Source organism: Punica granatum, chromosome 7, assembly GCF_007655135.1.
Source record: "Punica granatum isolate Tunisia-2019 chromosome 7, ASM765513v2, whole genome shotgun sequence".
NCBI lineage: Eukaryota > Viridiplantae > Streptophyta > Magnoliopsida > Myrtales > Lythraceae > Punica > Punica granatum.
This window is the reverse complement of record NC_045133.1, coordinates 19,845,956-19,864,781: the sequence shown is the minus strand read 5'-3', so window position 1 is coordinate 19,864,781 and position 18,826 is coordinate 19,845,956. Positions and strand designations below refer to the sequence as shown.

The 18,826-nt window shown below is 37.8% G+C and overlaps 3 protein-coding genes across 7 annotated transcripts; 2 read left to right on the top strand and 1 right to left on the bottom strand.

Annotated features, from left to right (window-relative positions):
- Positions 1 to 267: 267 nt before the first annotated feature.
- On the top strand, positions 268 to 3,532 carry LOC116213897 (glyceraldehyde-3-phosphate dehydrogenase, cytosolic-like). Its single transcript, XM_031549027.1, has 11 exons — positions 268 to 427; positions 524 to 624; positions 846 to 961; positions 1,076 to 1,175; positions 1,730 to 1,876; positions 1,976 to 2,036; positions 2,111 to 2,208; positions 2,295 to 2,437; positions 2,531 to 2,614; positions 2,767 to 2,856; positions 3,234 to 3,532. Exons 1-11 carry the CDS (start codon positions 400 to 402, stop codon positions 3,277 to 3,279), a joined length of 1,014 nt encoding a protein of 337 aa, XP_031404887.1. The 5' UTR covers positions 268 to 399; the 3' UTR covers positions 3,280 to 3,532.
- Positions 3,533 to 4,695: 1,163 nt separating this feature from the next.
- LOC116213898 (prohibitin-3, mitochondrial) lies at positions 4,696 to 7,045 on the bottom strand. The gene is made up of 3 exons (XM_031549029.1): positions 6,632 to 7,045; positions 5,364 to 5,907; positions 4,696 to 5,035 (listed from the first exon to the last, which is right to left on the bottom strand). Exons 1-2 carry the CDS (start codon positions 6,941 to 6,943, stop codon positions 5,368 to 5,370), a joined length of 852 nt encoding a protein of 283 aa, XP_031404889.1. The 5' UTR covers positions 6,944 to 7,045; the 3' UTR covers positions 4,696 to 5,035; positions 5,364 to 5,367.
- Positions 7,046 to 13,841: 6,796 nt separating this feature from the next.
- Positions 13,842 to 16,669, top strand: LOC116215669 (54S ribosomal protein L37, mitochondrial). Of its 5 annotated transcripts, none has more exons than XR_004158515.1 (3): positions 14,003 to 14,159; positions 15,356 to 15,861; positions 16,378 to 16,669. XR_004158515.1 is itself a non-coding variant. In XM_031551473.1 (3 exons), exon 3 carries the CDS (start codon positions 15,365 to 15,367, stop codon positions 15,764 to 15,766), a length of 402 nt encoding a protein of 133 aa, XP_031407333.1. In that variant the 5' UTR covers positions 14,024 to 14,159; positions 14,479 to 14,624; positions 15,356 to 15,364; the 3' UTR covers positions 15,767 to 16,000. The 5 variants fall into 5 exon arrangements, 3 of the variants coding, with proteins under 3 accessions (XP_031407332.1, XP_031407331.1, XP_031407333.1); XR_004158516.1 differs by having other exon boundaries at positions 16,460 to 16,642; XM_031551473.1 differs by lacking the exon at positions 16,378 to 16,669 and adding an exon at positions 14,479 to 14,624 and having other exon boundaries at positions 14,024 to 14,159; positions 15,356 to 16,000.
- Positions 16,670 to 18,826: the final 2,157 nt, after the last annotated feature.

The window sequence follows — 18,826 nt, the reverse complement described above, 5'->3', positions numbered from 1 at the left end:
TATAAGGACTTTATTAGATAAAATTGGAAGTCCCGTACCTTTTACCCGCTGACGATCCGGTAAGGGCAGGCCACCGTAAACGCCGTCCGACCATGCAATCCCGCCCTCGCAATCAACGGCCCATCTGCCACCTCACTTTCTCTCTCGGACCTCCACCAACCCATCTCGTCCGTCCAATGGACGGAGTGGTCCCCACCCACTCTCTGTCTCGACCAATCCGCCCCTTTGCATTTTCGTTCTCAACGCCCATTCCATTCCCCACTCTCTCTCTCTCTCTCTCTCTCTGCTTTATATATAAAGGCCGACTCTCGCTCTCTCCCTCTCGCTTCTCCGTCGAGGTCTCTTTCTCTCTCGTTCTCTCCGTCTCTGCTTGTCTCTGTGAATCCTCCATCCGCTCCCATGGCAAAGATTAAGATCGGGATCAACGGTATGTCCATCGTTCGTCTCGGTCGCTCGCTCATTTGTATGTGCGATTTCGCCTGTGGCTGACTCGGCTTGTGTTTTGTGTTTTGTGCTGCGACAGGTTTCGGCAGAATCGGCCGTCTCGTGGCCAGGGTCGCCCTCCAGAGGGACGACGTCGAGCTCGTCGCCGTCAACGATCCTTTCATCACCACCGAGTACATGGTAAATGAGCTCAACTCGGATTTTCATCGTTCATCCGCAGCTGCAGGATGAGATTGCGTCGTATATCTCCGCATAGTCATTCGTTCTGTTTCTCTTTTTCCTTTTGCCCCCCCTACCGGTGGATTCTGATAGACTCTGAATCTGTTTCCAATCACTTGTTCTTCAAACGCTATTGAAATTGTGTTTCGGCTTCCATAATACTCTTTTGATGTTATGGACAGACATACATGTTCAAGTACGACAGTGTTCATGGTCAGTGGAAGCACCACGACATCAAGGTTCAGGACTCAAACACCCTTCTCTTTGGTGAGAAGCCCGTCGCTGTCTTTGGCATTAGGTAATGGACCCACCTACCAATCTTATGTTGTCGACGTTTCGATTCCTCTTGTAGTTCGTACTGGCTGGATCGTGTAATGGGGACTGATTGCCATGGTCAATTTCCTGGTCTTAGGAACCCGGAGGAGATCCCGTGGAAGGAAGCTGGCGCTGAGTTCATCGTGGAGTCCACTGGAGTTTTCACTGACAAGGACAAAGCCGCTGCCCACTTGAAGGTCTATATCTGCAATATTTGCTGCATTTTGTTTCTCGATTTGTTAATTACATTGCTTGTGTAATGCTTAATATCAGATATCTGTTCTGTTGATTAGCTTTTGTTTGTCTTTTGCCTCGCTTCCAGTTTTGTTCAATTCCGATGCGGGCCCATTTCAATTTCTTTTGAATCCCTATGTTAAGTTTACTCTTGTCTTTGTAATTCCAGTATCTTCTGTTAAAGCTCAAACTTTTTGGTAGTCACTTTTATCGGCATTTGCCCTTTTTCTTTAGAACAAAAAACCATTCACAGTCACAGATTGCTAGCCATATCCAAGAGCCTTTTCCTGTTACAGTATAACATGTGTGGCAATGTTAATCTCTTCAGTACATTACTATATTGGAATTTAAATTTTATCCTTCAAATCATGGATTGTGGACTTGCAGCAATTTGACCATAAAAACAATGCAAACCTGCTTAGTATTCTGGCTTTTGCAGGATTTTGTGCTTACTGTATCATCTGCGTTTTAGATGCTTCTCCATTTTCTTGATTTTTGTTCTCCTCTTGATTAATAGGGTGGTGCTAAGAAGGTTATTATTTCTGCCCCCAGCAAGGACGCTCCCATGTTTGTTGTGGGTGTCAATGAGAAGTCATACACTCCTGACCTCGACATTGTGTCCAACGCTAGCTGCACTACAAACTGCCTTGCCCCCTTGGCTAAGGTAGATTTCGATTTGCGGTTCTGTGAGTGATTGAGAATACGAGAGAGATTTTAACTAGTGTTGGCATTGTTTCTGACTTCTATTGCACGATCCTGTCAGGTCATCCATGACAAGTTCGGTATTATTGAGGGTCTTATGACCACTGTTCATTCGATCACAGGTTAGTAGAAATGGATTAGTCTCACCAGCTTCACATGAGCATCACTGTTGATTAATTTAATTTATTGTCTTCAGCCACACAAAAGACTGTTGATGGACCATCGATGAAGGACTGGAGAGGTGGCAGAGCTGCTTCCTTCAACATCATTCCGAGCAGCACTGGAGCTGCCAAGGTATTGCGTGTTCATTTGTTTCTTTTGCCATCTCTTGCACTTCTATATTAGATAACTTATGTTCCCCTCACTATGTCTTATGATAGGCTGTTGGGAAAGTGCTTCCAGAACTGAATGGGAAATTGACTGGAATGGCATTCCGTGTCCCCACCGTTGATGTCTCCGTTGTTGACCTTACAGTGAGACTCGAGAAATCAGCCAGTTATGATGAGATTAAAGCAGCTATCAAGTGAGATAGTCACTATCCTGGTCAATTTCTTTCAGTTTCTTTTTCTCTTGTGTTTGCATGCTCATCCTCCCTTTCCCATTGTCATGCATGCAGGGCTGAGTCTGAGGGCAGCTTGAAGGGAATTCTTGGTTACACTGAGGATGATGTTGTATCTACTGACTTTGTGGGTGACAACAGGTGAGGAAACCTTGCTCTTTCTTCGATGAAGCTCTAGTTATCATTATGATTTTGTCATCGATGATTTAAGGGCACATAGATGGTCCTGGTTGAATGAGTTTACTTCCCACTTAGTACTATAGTGATATATGCTATTGCTGTTCTATGCACAGGTCGAGCATCTTTGATGCCAAGGCTGGAATTGCTTTGAGCCCAAACTTTGTCAAGCTCGTCTCTTGGTATGACAATGAGTGGGGCTACAGGTATATATGTCATTCTCCTTGATATTATTACTCTAAGTTTGTTATGTGCTGTTTTTCTTGAATTCACCTTTAGAGCATCAAAGAATTGTACATATCACATTAGCCGTTTATTTCAATCTCGTGACCTTTGTCAAAACAATCTGCAAAGTATGGCGTCATGTGGCAACTGCCAAAATCCCTCCCATCAGCTTTAGAATGGATGCGTTTTCTTTTTCTTTGGTACTCAATGCCTTGTGCGAGCACGTTTTGAATTTGAATCATGTCCTGGTGATGTTAAACTTTCAACATGGTAATTCTTGCATGGACCTTCTTCAAGCACAGTATGTATCTTATATGGTGCTGACAACTTCTGACCAGCATGTAATTCTCTTTTTCAGCACGCGTGTTATTGACTTGATCTGTCACATTGCCTCCGTTCAGTAAGCTTCAGCTGGATTTACATCTGCTGCTGTGGAGGGAACCTTCCTCATCAGCTAGTTATTTAGTTGCGGTCGAGATTAGGGAAGTGTTCTTTATGATATAATAAATTGAGTTTGCAGGATCTGGTAGGGTCCTGGACTCAGACATGGATGTTCTATTTTTTGTCCAAGTAGTTTTGGTTTCCTTTTATCCCTCGGTCTGAACAAGTGTTTCCGTTGCTATTTCGAATGCAAGGCGGCTTAAGTTTTGCGATATATCTCTTTAGAGTGGCGATTGCATTCCTGTTCATTTTCCATCACTTGGCCTCGATGATCGGCAGGTGGTTATTTTGCATTCAAGGAAATCAAAGCCAAATTAGTATCTGTGCGGTGGTCGGTGAATAGCTACCCTGTTAAGGGTCGCCTGCACCTTGAAGATAAAGTAAAGAGACGTAAAAGGATGTATCATGCAAAATATACATTCGAACCAATATTGACTAAGTTCTGGCTGGGCCCGAGGCTGTGACCGGTGACCCCCCACCATCATCTAACTGAAATATCATAGGGGACAAGACTTGACTAGGGATGCTTGGTTCATGTATAAATAGGTTTTGACCCTTCCCCAATTCTAATGGGATTTGGTCACGGAAAGGATTGAGAGATTTTTAACCTAAACCTTGCAGCCGTTATAAATCTGTTAAGGTATAAAATTACTGAAATATCCTTAGTCACTTAATAGATTTACAAAGTATCTTATTCCAATTCAATTAGCAACCAGGCTTCTTCTCTTCACGTTCTTCAATTTAGTTCTTTTGTTTCAGTGAATTGTTCCCAGTCATCAAGAGTTAGGGTTCGAGGTTTTTTTTCTTTTTTATTCTTCTTTTGTCGAATTGAGGAAATATCGGCTTCATTTTTTTTTGTGATTAGTGAAACCCAAGCGATAAAACTCTTTGTAGAAATTGAGTTAATTTAATTGGTACTTTTATTCTAACAATTAGTGTGATTAAATGTCCGTTTTATTGTTGCTACTATTTTAGGTCATTTTATAATGATTAAAAGTCTATTTATGAGTAAGTGACGTTAACTTAGCAGGAATGGCCTAAAAACTTTTCTATAGATCTTTGATGGGCCTGAGAACAGTTACGAAACCGATCATTTCTAAATGATCTGAGCGAAAAGCTTTCAGCCATCTCAAACTCTGCCCCTGAACATCCCCAGACTTAGCCTGTGCCAACGGGAACATCTCTCGGATAAATGTGACATGTAAGCTAACCGTTTTACATCGAATCCCCCAAATACTAAACGCTGCCCAAAAAGGCCAGGTTTAATCTCCAAGACTCCATCTGCGGTTGCTTTTAATCTAACAATTCTCTAGATCTGACGAATGGAATGATTATAGAGACAAAAGCAAGGCCCTGGATTGATTTCCGGGGCCAAACGGTAAATCAATCAAATCCTCATCCAAAAGAAAGCAAGCAATGATATGTTATCCACATCCAAACCTGACACTGATTGATCAAGCAAATGCCTGAGGGTAAACACTTAACCTGTTGCCCATGAAAATGTCTCAACCATAATCCCTAAATTCCAACGTTGCAGATAAAACTCCATAAACATCAGGTCTCCATCTCAGAACACAACTAAAAGGACCTGTGGTTTCTTCTACTTCTCCAAGATTAATTTGATTTATTGTTTCAAAATTTACTGATCAACCACTTTCCCGAGATCCACTTCACAATTTGAGATAATCTGCCAATCCCAACGACATCAAACAACACTGCCTGCAGCCAAAGAGAATGCGAAATAAGAATCTTTTCATGTTATAGTTAATGAGGTGAAGTTCCATTAAGACTTAGGAACTCAATTCTACACAATTGAACATATTTTACTAGGTGAATTGACATAACCCGATTCGTCAGTACACCATACATACCAGAAACCAAGAAACTCAACGGATGAGATCATTGGCGACATAAGACAATATCCAACAAAGTGCAAACAACTCATGAAGTACATGATGACCTGCTGGACATCAAGCAAGTGAAGCCAGTTTCCAGCCATCCAATCATGAATCAATGGAAATTTCATTATAGGAAAGGAGGAAATTACCAGGTTAACGACCACCCAACATGGCTGGGTTAAGTGCAAGAAGAGCCTGCTGTCCACCTGGCAAGTAAGCAACATTGGGATTCCTCGACAATGTTGCTGCAATCTCTCTTGAAGCCTCAATCCTCCTAAGCTCAATCAACCCCATGCCGGCAGCAGAAGTGGCATCTGAAATCAACTTAGCAGACTCACTTTCTCCTTCTGCTCTGATAATCGCAGCTCTCCTCTCCTGGTCTGCCTTCATCACCACGAACTTGGACCGCTCAGCTTCCTGCTGAGCCACCTGCTTCTGCTCCACTGCTCGAGAGAATTCACCGCCATATGAAAGGTGGGTGATGGCCACATCATCAAGAATGATGTTAAATTCTTTGGCACGCTGGATCAGGCTCTCTCGAACAAGCGCAGACACATGAGGCCGATCGGTGAGAAGCTGATCAGCATTAAATTGGGCAACAACAGCTTTCAGGACCTCATTTCCAATGGATGGGAGGACCTTCTCATCGTATTCAAGACCGAGGTGTCGGAAGATGTAGGGTAGACGAGAGACCTGCATTTACATTTTGCTTGCTCAGATACTAAGCTACTAACCGCACTATATTGTTCAATGGGCATCTTTCCACATGAAACAAAAGAATTTAAAAGAATATTGACTGAGCAGATAAACATCACAAGCTTCTGAAAAACATCCACATGATGGCAAAAGATCGCACAAATAAGATTTTGGCAGAGATGTGCCCTAAAATTATGCCGAGAGAGCAGGAAACAGTTCCTTTCCGAGCACTGAGCAGAGGAAAAGTTAAATCCCAAATACCCGGCCCGTTCTGATTGCTAAAAATTATAACACCAACTTAGGATATATTTCCACAACCAATGGCTGGAGAATAATTCCATCTCAGCATCAGTTCGCAGTCAGAAAAAATTGAGTTTTAACATAGCAAGATACTCAAACGGCGTAGGCGCCACTAATTCACCGGTCGATTTAGACTGCCCCAAAGCGAAGTCACTGAAAATCTAGCAGATTGAAGGGGTTAGCGTAATGGCAAAAGGCACATGAACCTCAAGAGGCATTTGGCATGGTAATTGCCACTGTGACAAGGGAGCAGGCAGCGCAGATAGTTCAACAATTCTAAGTAACTCTATCTCTATGGGCTGAGAGCATTCAATAGGATTTCACTCCGGAAACAGTCGGGGTTCTCGAAGAAGCTTTCATATGTCATAACAGAATCGATCTGCAGCAAGAGAAAGATCTGGGCTTTGATGAGATCACATACCTGAGGACGAGAGAGGACACGGAGAGTGAGGTTGACCATCTGAAGATCCTTGGTGCCGGAGATGGAGGAGAAAGTGTGGGGGCGGGTCCTGATGTCGAAAATGAAGGGCTTCTGGAGCCAAGGGACGAGGAAGTGGGTCCCCTCGCCGACAGTCTCCTCCATCACACCGCGGAGCCGATCGAATATCACCGCCCTCTGGCCCCCGTCCACTGTGTACAGCGACGAGTTCAGCGCCGTCGCGGCGGCACCGAAGCCGATCGCCGCCCTCGCCACGTTCGTCAGGAACGAAACCGCCGCTTGGTTGCTCCCCATTCTGATGCCGCCGAAGCAATGAGACTCTGCTGTGATCAGAGAGAGAGAGAGAGGGAGAGAGAGTTGTGCAGCGGAAAGTGAGCAATGGAAAGTCAGGGGTTTTAGGGTTTATCATGAAGGCGGAGAGTGACTTGGGGAAGGGGTGGGCAGGACTCACGGGTCGAACTCAACATCCGGTTCGGGTTACGTAATCTGGTTGAACCGATTCGTTTCGTTATTGTTCTTGTGGCTTAAGTCTCGGATTGAATTAACCGCAAAAAATTCGTTATCTCTATCCAAAATTTGTCCCGAAGATATATATTGAGATTCAACAGTTGATGTCGTATAGGAAAACAAAAACACCCGGTTGGCATCCGTTAATTTACCTTTACAATGAGAAATTTTATCGTGTTTTTATTGATCCAATAGTACATACATTAAATTTATCATTTACGATTAAAACGGTGGATTTTATATGCTATTAAAAGTAAAATCCTTCCTTTTAAATTAGATCCATAAGACGGGGTTATACCAGGTTCGGTTACGGAATCAAGTTAAAATGTTGTTTCATCCCTATTCTCGTGGTTGAAGTATTAAACTCAATATCAACATGGATTAATTCAAGTGGTTTGACAGTTGTTTTCCATAAATAAAGTCTCGTATTCGAGTTATGCGAATGAAGGAAATTCATGCTTGGAGAGTTTTACTTATTTAGTGGGTACTTGACTTGAATTGCATTAGTAGAGGTCCGTTATGCTTCTGGATATTAAAAAAAAAATCTCAGACTCAACTAATTGTAAAAAAGTTTTTATCTATATATAGTGCAATGCGAGCTCATGAGAGCTCTTCATCCATGCATTGAGGAGCTTCCACATAAGCTCTTCAAGCATTTTCTCAACTTGTGAGCTGTACACTTTTCGAGTTCAAAAAATTAATTCAAATAGATATATTATTGCAATAAATATTTCATTTCGTATTAACTCATATAAGTCTATATATGTATGTATTTTATATGATAAAATGGCAAATTCATTGGAACTAATTTTTTAATGATTTATTAAAATTATCAACATTTTTGTAATTTTCTAAATGAATCTGATTTTCATTTTTCAGTGTGCATCATAGTATTTAAAAGGTTCACGAATCCCGACAATTCAATTCAAACCGAGTCAATCTGAAAGGGTAAAATTATTTCAATCATAAATTTTCTCCTTTAGCAGAGTTCGACTAAGAAAAAGATCACAAAAAGAAATTTGGCACTCTCTTTGACATTGAAGGAGCACAATTACAAGCAATAAGACCATGTTACCATTTCCATTCAAAGATGCCAGAGAGTGCTTTAATTCCTAACATGCTTGGTTATACGTGCAATTTTTATTATATATATATATATATATATATATATTAACTCAGGCGGTTCTCAATAAGAGATGAATCCGTAAGCATTTTGAGTCTTTCTTAAACTTCTCGATGATTGTTCGTCCGAGTCTACCCTTCTGAACATTAACATATTGTGATCTTATGTAGCTACCTCATTAATATACGCTTTGGTTCTTGCACTCCCTTTGGTTCACGAGAGCATTCCTAGGAAAGATTGTGTTTATTGATATAATAAATTAATTTTTATAAATTAAATTCATGAAAGATTAATTATAAACATAAAAATTGCAAACGCCCACACAATGCGCCAGTCAAGTGTCTAATTTCTATCCAAAATTTGTCCCAAAAATCTATATATTGAGATTTGGCAGTTGATGTCGTATAGGAAACGAAAGCATCAATATGTTGACCTCCGTTAATTTCCTTTGCAGCGTATTTTTCGGTATGAGTCATAGTATTCGGAAGTCCAATTAGACATTGACTAATTCTGTCAAGTTTGGGTTAAAGTTCTCTCAACGTGAATTTTCTCCATTCACAAGGACTCGAACCCGAGATATTGCTAATAAAAGTAAAATCCATCGTTTTAATAAGGCATAAGACTGATTTATATCAAGTCAGGTTACGAACTCGGGTTAAACTGATACAACTTGTCGTTTCATCCCTGTCCTTGTGGCTTAAGTCTCGGACTGAACTAACTGCAAAAATATCGTTATCTCTATCCAAAATTTGTCTCGAACATATGTATTGAGATTCGGCAGTTGATGTGGTATAGAAAACAAAAACCACCGATCGCCGTTGGCATCCGCTAATTTACATTTGCAGCAAGAAATTTCATTATGTTTTTATTGATCCAATAGTATGTACGTTAACTAAATTATTATTTACGATTAAAGAGACTAATTTTACGCTTCTAAAAAAAAAAATCTGTCTTTTTAATCAGATATAAGACGGATTTATATAGGGGTTGGGTTACAGACTAGGGTTCAATTGATACAACATGGCGCTTCACCCCGATTCTTGTGGTTTAAGTCTCGATCTATCCAAAAATTTTCCTGATATATTTTAAGATACATCAGTTGATGTTGTATAGAAACAACAATGATAGCTGGCCTCCGCTAATTTACCCTTGCTACGAGAAATTTTATCACGTTTTCATTGATCCAATAGTGTGTACGTTAAATTTATTAATTACAATTAAACGGACGGATTTCATAAGCTACTAAAAGTAAAATCTATCTTTTTAATTAGATATAAGGCAGATTTAATATCGACTTAGGTTACTGGCTCAGGTTATATTAATACGACATGTTGTTTCACCCATGTTCTTCCGGCTTGAGTCTTGAACTGAACTAACTGCAAATGAACTCAATAAACGAGTCGTGTTACAAGTTAGACTAATTAGACATGTCGTTTCATCCCGGTTTCTTTGGCTTAAGTCTCAGAAGGAAGTAAGTGCAGAAGGTCGTTATCTCTATCCAAAATATTCTCGGGAAAAATCTATATTCAGACTAGTGATGAAAACTCGTGCTATGCATGGGTGGGTATTAATGGAGGATTTATTAATAGCTCAAAATAAATGACACTATTTCATGCTTTCGTAGATCTATATATATATATATATATATATATAAATTTGTATCTCCATAATAAATAGGGTTAGAAAAGTAATTATATATAAAATATAAGATCATAAAGGTAAATGTGTAAATAAACAATTATAAATATACATACAACTAGGACTAAATTAGTAAATACATATACACCATTAATTATTTAATAATTTTATTATATAAGCACATTCTTAATTTAAAATATAATCTCAAAATTTATTTATAAAAAAATTCTTGAAATAAATATCTATAATTTTTTTGATATAATTATCGACTAAAAGAAAAATCTCCTATATGCAATAAGTATGTTTAAATATTGAACACTCTTGAAACAGTAATAGATAAATCTATTTAAAATTATTAAAAATAGATGATTTGCACTTCTTTTTCTACAAAATACATAGAGATCATCTATTACAATTTTTTATGGTGCGTTTGATTTCGGAGTTAAAGTAACTTTGATTTTGGTTGTGGAAAATGAAAAATGAGATGAGATTATATATTTGACTTGAGAAACGTATGTTTTTATTGTATAGTGTGTTGAGTTAAAGTTAAAATTAAAATTTTTGACTTGGGAAATGTGTATTTTTGTTGTGTAGTTATTGAGTTAAAGTTAAAGTTAAACTTAAAGTTTTTTAACTCTTAATCCAAATAGGCTTGAATTTGATATTTAAGAAAATATAATATATTTTATATGTAGTATCATTTTCTTCATTCATATCTCATATTATAATTCATTTTCAATTATTATGAATTTGTTATTGCATGCACTAATGAAAATTTCAATTATGATGTCAAATCCAAAAAAAAATCTAAAAATCACTCTAAACAATAACCTGTGCATCGCACGGACAAAAAAACTAGTATATATATTTGCATCCCATCCTATTAAATAGGGGTAGAATTGTGAATATTTAATAAATTAGTATGTTATATAGAATTTGAATAATATTAATGACAATTGGAATTAAAGAAAATATATCCAAAAGACATATTAAAGAAGAATTCTAATCAGTTATTGTTATTTTATAATCAATTGCTATTTTATTAGTATATTCTAATCACTTATTGTTATTTTATAAGCAATTATTATTTTATTAGTAAATAAATATTCATAATTTTAAAGACATTTAGAATTATCAAACTTTACTTAAATTAATTTTAATAATCATTATTAGCCTTATAAAAGCTAAATTAGGTCTATTTCTCATCGAAGTGATTATTCATTTTATCTAAAATCTATTCATATATATATATAACTTAATATACAAAATATGAGTGAGAAAAAGACAATTGCGAATACATAATGTTAAAATTTTATGGACTTTATGATTGTTAGTCTTTCATGAATAATAAACTAACTAGGAATTTTCTTCTTTTTTTTTTTGAGTTTTAGAATTATTTTCTTAATTGATCATTGGGATAATGTCTATTAAATATTTTATATGAATTCTTTACTTATGAGCTCTTTAATTAATATTAGCTAGCATGAGTATGAAATTTATTGTTTTAAAGTTTATATAGTGGAAGAACAATTTTTCTGTTTCCTATATAGTAATATAAACTATAAATCAATATTAGTAATTATCTAAATATCTAACAATTCATAATAAATTTTCTTTATGAAAACCGTGCAACGTACGGGTTCAATAGCCTAGTTTATGCTATGTGAGAAATGTATAAAGGACGGGCTATTTCCACAACTAATCCTGCTACTCCTCAATTATCGTTTATGGTTAATTTCAATCACTTCATTCTTCTTTTAAGCAAGTCTATCAAATAATCTCATTAATTCTATGATTTTCTCTTCCAACCAATCTTATATCTTATTTCACTTCACCAATTTATAGATTCCTTTGACAATATAATTGAATAATTCATACGTAATATGATCTAATATATATAAATATGGGTGATTCTTTGAAATTAAATTGATAGACGATAAGATGATGTCTATTAATATAAACCTATGTGATATCTTTCTTCTCTATATATCTTATTTCACTTCTATAAAAAATTGTTTGTTTTTACTCTAACAATATCTTTCTATTCCCTTTTCCCCCAATATCTTAAACAAATTCTTACTATTATATAATTGGCCCATTCAATTATAAATCACTATTTATAATCTTTTTTTAATCAAAATCTACATTTTGTATCGAATTCTCGTTCTTGTTAATTTTGTAATTCATTAAACACAATTCAATAATGATAGACAACACTATCATAGAATTTAGAACTCTTATTTTTGTGTTAAATTTAATAATGATATAACGCTTTATTGGATAAACACATGGTCTATTGGTTATTTTGTATTGAATTCGCAATTTATTATTTATGTACTTATTTAGTCAGAATTTGATAATTAAATTTTTTTAAAAAATATAGAAGACAAAATTTTTCTTAAAATCAGAAGATAATACGTGTAAAATTATGCCTAATAAATTATTCATGACGCAACGAAAAAAATTTCTACGAGAATGTCATTTACAGAAGAAAACATTCGTCTATTTTCCTATCTCTTTAACTAAATTCATGCATCTTGTAATTTACGTCTAACGAGACAAAAAAAATAATAATGACAAGAATTCTCATTTTTATTCATAAAAATTGAATAAGATATATAATAATAAGTAAATAAATTATTAAACAAACAAGCTTTTCAAATTTATGCTTAATACGGAAAAAACTTGACAATACAAAGTTTTTTTATTCATTAAAAATATAAAAAGAATATAATGCAATAAAGTAATATTAAAACAAAAAATAAAATAAAATTTGTAAGACTATGAGAACATTGCTTACTTTCTTTCGGTGTGTACCTTGATATCCAAAAATTTCACGGATTTTAATTAATTTAGTTCAAGCCGGGTCGGCCTACTAAGAGATAAACTTTTTCAATCAAGGATTTCTCTTTTCATGAGACTCAATCCCGAGACCTTATTGAAGTATAAACGCCAAACCGCTTGAGCAAAGTCTTATTGGTTTGCTTACTCTCTTTCAAATGCTTCAAAAGCCTTAAAAAGACCTCACATGTTTTAAGAGGAAAATTCTATGATACATACAATTGAATTACTTGTATGGTACATACATGTATTTATTTAAAAATTTTCAAGTAATATACTCCTAACTCACATAAGCTATGTAAAAAGTAAGTAAATTACTTGAGGTCAAGAAATTTACTTTTTAAGTAAGTAATTTACTTGTATGTATTATACAGGTATTTTTAACATTATATATTGTGGACCAACCCGTTTTAAGAATAAGTTAAGTGCTCTGAGATACTTAAAATTTAATAATAATAATTATTAGAAAAGAAAAAGTTGGGCTGTTTCTTGGCAAGAATGTAATTGGGCTTTGATTCGGGCTTGAAAGATTTAAAACGTGAGGCCCAATAGCTTACTCAATGATTTCATTTTCAAATTAAGGTGATTAGCAGACAGCCGAAGCTGCTGTTCTGACGATACCATCCTGCAAGAAGTACGATCATAAAACAGAAACATGACCTAACAACATAAGAGAGAAATCAGGCAGTTGATAATTCATCGGAAAGGTGACTGCACAAATCATGGATTGAGGCAACTCCATAACCTACGCTTTCTCATCAAATTACTTTGGCATCAGCATTTGGTGTTGTTTGGACACTTGATTAGCCAGTTATCGGCTTCCTCTAGATCAAATTCCGATGACCTTGAGTACTACGGCAAGTTTCTTCAAGCTCTGAGCAACTCGGTGCTGTACTTAGCATGCCATATTAGTCATGTTGGTGTGCTAAATGTTCCATATAAGGTGTAGCGAAGTAGCATCAATTTACGCATTAAAAACCGCAACGAACATGCACCTTTGGGAAAAACTGGTCAAGGCACAACACAGAACCTCTCCACGGGGCTATTCATACCAACTTCATGCGATTCCAATCTTCCTATTGAGTGAAAAGACTGCACATGTCTCGAGAATTAGTCGGGTGCTCTAAGAGACTTGGATGTCTCAAAAAGAAAATGAAAAGCGTTGGGCTTTATGAAGGATATATCAATTCGGGCTTCAAGTTGGGCTTTGAAGATGCCATTGTCGGCCCAATATTTTGTTCCAATTCAACTGAAGCACTGCCTGCCGGAAACATCCTCGGTTGGTGTTCTTCTCCTCTGTGCTGTGCAGCACCATTCTTACTCTCGTTTGATTCGGCAGCTCACCGGAGCCGGCGCCGGCGAAATCTCCGGCGACAGGTTGGAGTCAGAAGTGCAACTCAGGTGACCTCCTATCTTTCTTCGTTCTTCCCGACTGAGAGCTTGGATGTCATTTCTGTTTTCGGAGCCCAAAATTTTCTAGTTTGTGGTGAATCATGGCACTTGAAGGTGACATACTCTCGAGGGAGAGTCTCCTTCATCCACGCAGTCAACGTCGGATTCTCACTCTCTAGTTATCTTTGGATTCACTCTTTCTAGTTAGACTAGTGCGTTTCTTGAAGGGTTGTAGTGAGTTTCTTGACTTGCTTGCCAAGTGTTTGATGGAACTTCCAGGCCACTTATTTGATTGCCCCAATTTTCCATTCAAAATTCCGTGCCCCAGGTTGCTTCTCTGTCCAATCAGCCTTGAAGTCATCTGCCTAAAAGCCCTATATTTCTTGGGGTACACATCGGCTGGTTGGCTGTGGCATTGGTTTCTGTATTTACAAAGTAAAACTAAAACAAGACCAGTTGGTAAGGTACCAGTGGGTAAGGACGTGACCTGTATTGTAAACTTTGGGTCTTGCCTTAATGGTTTTTCTCAGGGTCGTGTGGTAAATGAACTTGGGCAGTCTCTTAGTTTCAAAGAGAAGGATATGCAGCAAAAACTACTGCCTTGTCGTTCTTTAGTTTGTATGGGCCATCTTTTCTTGCCATTAGTGGAGAACCTTATCACGTGAATGTAGAAATTTTCCTGGGCATGCACAAGCTGATGGTAATCAGTTCTCCGAGATGTTCTCCTTTCATTGTTTTATGTAGGATATCAACTCTTTTCTTCGATATGGATGTGGTAACGTTCAGTCTTTTTGCCATTGACGGATTGAAATCATGTATGAAGAATGGGACTAGAATTGAGAAAATCCTTTTGGAAGAGATATATTGAAAAAAGAGAATCTTGGCTGCCTAAGCCTATAATCAATTGCTCTTGCATTAGATAATTCAAATTTCGTTCTTCCTGATGCACATTGATAAATTGAAGGAAAAATTTTCTTTTGGAAGGATAAATGTTCCTTATTTGTAAATTGGGTTGAATTTTGTGATCGTAATTTTTGATACTCAGAAAGTCCCACATCTGAAATACAATTCAATCATCATATTTTATTTTCATTAGATTTCCGTGCCCTGTGGGGTTGTCCTAAGACATAGGCATGTAACTCTTTGCTGCTGAAGGTATTTCCCTTTTTTTATGGGAATTCTGTAAACTGATGTGAACCTTGTAGGGTTTCAATATGGCGATGAACCAGATCAATTTATTGAGGAGTTCTATCAGCAACAAGGAAGCAGTTGGGATCTTATTTCGACGAAATTTTGCCGCTGGGGGAGGCAAAGCAAAGAAGGGCTCTAAAGGTGGTGGGGCTGGTGATGCCCCTAAAGCTTCATCACTCAGCAAAGAGGTCAAAGCTACCACTGTGGTTGGTGCCAATATCCTGAAGGAAGGAGCGGATCCCAAGATCCTCCCTGACTCTGAATACCCTGACTGGTTGTGGCATCTTCTCGATAAGCGCCCTGCTCTGAGTGAGCTGAGGAGGAAAAACATAGAAACTCTCCCGTATGAAGACTTGAAACGCTTTGTTAAGTTGGACAATCGAGCCAGGATCAAGGAGAACAACTCCGTCAAGGCCAAGAACTAGTGGGGGATGTACTTCTTAGCGGCCTGGCTATGGAATGTCGAACTGTCTTTTGTCTCAGTTTTCAAGTTCTGTTTTGGTGTCTGGTGAGGGGACAGGTATGAGCTGTATCTCTTCTAAACAATGGCTGGAGATTCCCAGGGTTTTCTCTATAGTTTCATCGATGATGTAGAACCTCCTTTGCTAAATTGATGAGTATAATTTAGCATCATATTCAATTATCTAAGCTGCTTTATAGTCTGCTGTCTTCATCTCTATGCACATAAAACCTGTGGTGGTGAGGCTCACTCTTGACATGAGCCTCCAGCGTGATTTTTTTTTTTGGGACAAAGGTGGATGTGAAAAATGATTTGTCTACATTGGGTCAATCCCATTTGTCTGCTGGTCAGCTAATAGGTCACAGAGAATTGCAACTAGTGGGTACAACAAGATCAGTGAATATTATGCGTTGATGGCAATGCAAGATAACATTTCTGCACCAGGTCTAGGCCAGATTCTCTCATCGATGAGGCAGCTGCTGTGCTTTTTCCTACATGAGATGGTCTTTTAGTAGTATGTGTGGTCATTTACTGATTCTGAAGTATAGTCTGTTCTGTTCATCTATCAAACTATAGGAGTTGGGGCACTCGCTTTGGTGAAAGAGACGTTTGAAGTCCAGTTTGGGTTCTGTTAAGCTGATTGCTCAGTTCATTCCAGGATCATTAACACTACACAAACAAAGCTGGGAGTGGAAGAAGGTACTTGGCTAAGCTATGGTAGTGGTGAAGTGGTCCTGGGCAGTTGCGTATAATTTGATACCGACTTCTTTTTATCTGTCTCACTGCACTATAGACATCTGATCAAAATTTTATGGTGTCCCTCCTTTCATGGTTTGTTTTATGAAAGCAATTCTCTGATTCTCCACTCCATTTGGTGCCGTGAAGTGACTAGGATTGTAACAGAACATATATATATATATATATATATAAAGTTAGGGAATTCCACTGGGTAATCAGAGAAGGCATTTAAATAAAGTTAGGGAATTCCACTGGGTAATCAGAGAAGGCATTTAAATAAAGTTAGGGAATTCCACTGGGGGGATAACCTTCAAAGCGACAGAAGGAAGCAAAATTTGACATAAAGCCAAGATGGCCTATATCACTGCTCGAAGGTTAATAGTTTTTTTTTTTTTTTTTTTGCTAACCTGAGGTGTCCAGGCTTCGCCCGACTAATCTCCGGGGCTCCGTGAACCTCTGACGGCGCACGGAGCAGGTAATTACGCTAAATGCGCTCCGGTGGCTCCAAGGGGATTTGAACCCGGGTCTCAGTGCAAACTTGAGTGCACATTAACTACTAGGTCAAACCCCTTGAGGTTAAGGTTATAGTTTCTAGATATTCAAGTACATTTCCAAACCGAGAAAGCAGCAAGAGGTGATAGAATGTCCGCAACAAGGTTTCTTATTTCCCATGGAGACCGAGATGGATGGGAGATGGCATCAGGAAGCAGCAAGGCATCGCCCTCAAACCAGATTTTTCTCCAGCCTCTTTCAACAGCAAAGTTAACAGCTGGCAGCAGTGCTTGCGCCTCAGCAGTAGTCGGAGAAGAGGCTGTTCCGTTGGAGAATCACGAGGCAATGATTGAGCCATGTTGATCATATATTATATATATGTTCTAACACTGGAACTGAATTTCCTTTCATCATGCACGAGATAGCCCGTCCGAAGGTGCATTCACCTTTGTCCCAAGCTTTTACGATCAATGACCAAGATTGTGCATCGTCCCCAGGAATCAAAATGCTCTAATTATCATTAGAACCAATATTGTGTGGTGGTATAAGCCTATCTTGTCCTAAACTCATCACCTGGTGCTGATTTAAACCCAAAACTTCACTGTCCCCTTTAGTGATCGGTCTGTTGGATCATCTTTTGTCGTATAGGACTCCGCCATAAAAAAGTTGACTTATCTAGACAGGCCCCTTATGTTGTAGTACAATGCTGAGGGGTTTTTTCCTTTTTCCTTCCAATTAAAGGGAAAAAAATCGCAGAATCTTTTTGGTTGTGCATATCCATCGATCCATCCCCCCAGACCGATAAAATTCCATCCTATTCCTAAATAATTGTCGAAAGTAGATGGAATTATTAGGGAATGGGACCTAATTTTTCTTTCATATGAGGCAATTGCAATTTGCAACACTAGAAGTGGAACCATCTCTTTCTGTCCTTACCCAACATAACATTGCCATCTTATTTTTAGGTAAGGGGTCCTCTTTCTGTGCACACCTTCTTTTACTTTTTTCTAAGGGCTTGCTGGCCCCCTACCTCCTTCCTAGCTAGATCCCATGATAAGTACAGATTACCATCAGCAACCGGATCCTGCATACGAGTTCCCGTTCCCTACACATGTATATCTTTCATCGGATAATTTGCCAAAGATAAGGAACTGCCCCCAAGCAAGTGTTGCGGACGAAATAATCAATGTACGTAATGTTAGAGAGCAATGTGGTTGTGCTTGTGTTATAGTTATGCTGATATAACACGGTCAGGGGTCATTTACATCGATCAGCTTTGAAGATTTAATAGATAAAACAGATGATAAAGTTCGTATAGGAATGAGAATCAATGGAAAGAAAATGGATTGTTGAGCGAGATAGGATAAAAAAGATCGAAACATGGGACTATTAAGGATCTCAATGAAGGAAAAAAAAAAAAGCTTGGTGCATAGTTAAATAAGAATTTCGAATAAGTAGTATTCAAACCTCTCGAAAATATAATGTATCCAAAGGCCGCTACTTACAAATTCAGGTTGATTCGAGCGGTCCGACATATTTTCTCCAAGGTCTCAAATTTGAATTTTGTGAATAATGAAAGTCCACAACACGAGGAGGTTTTATCCTTATTGGATCAACCCTAGCATGAACTTAATTAGCATGAGTTCATTGAGTTTCCGGCCATTAAGTGAAGCAGACAAAAAAAAAAAAAAGCTGTCGGTGCAATGATATGTTTATGTCCATTCCTCTATATACAAAATGTTTAACAAATGGAGGATCAGATCGATAATGGCTAAGATTTTGTTGATGGCACTTC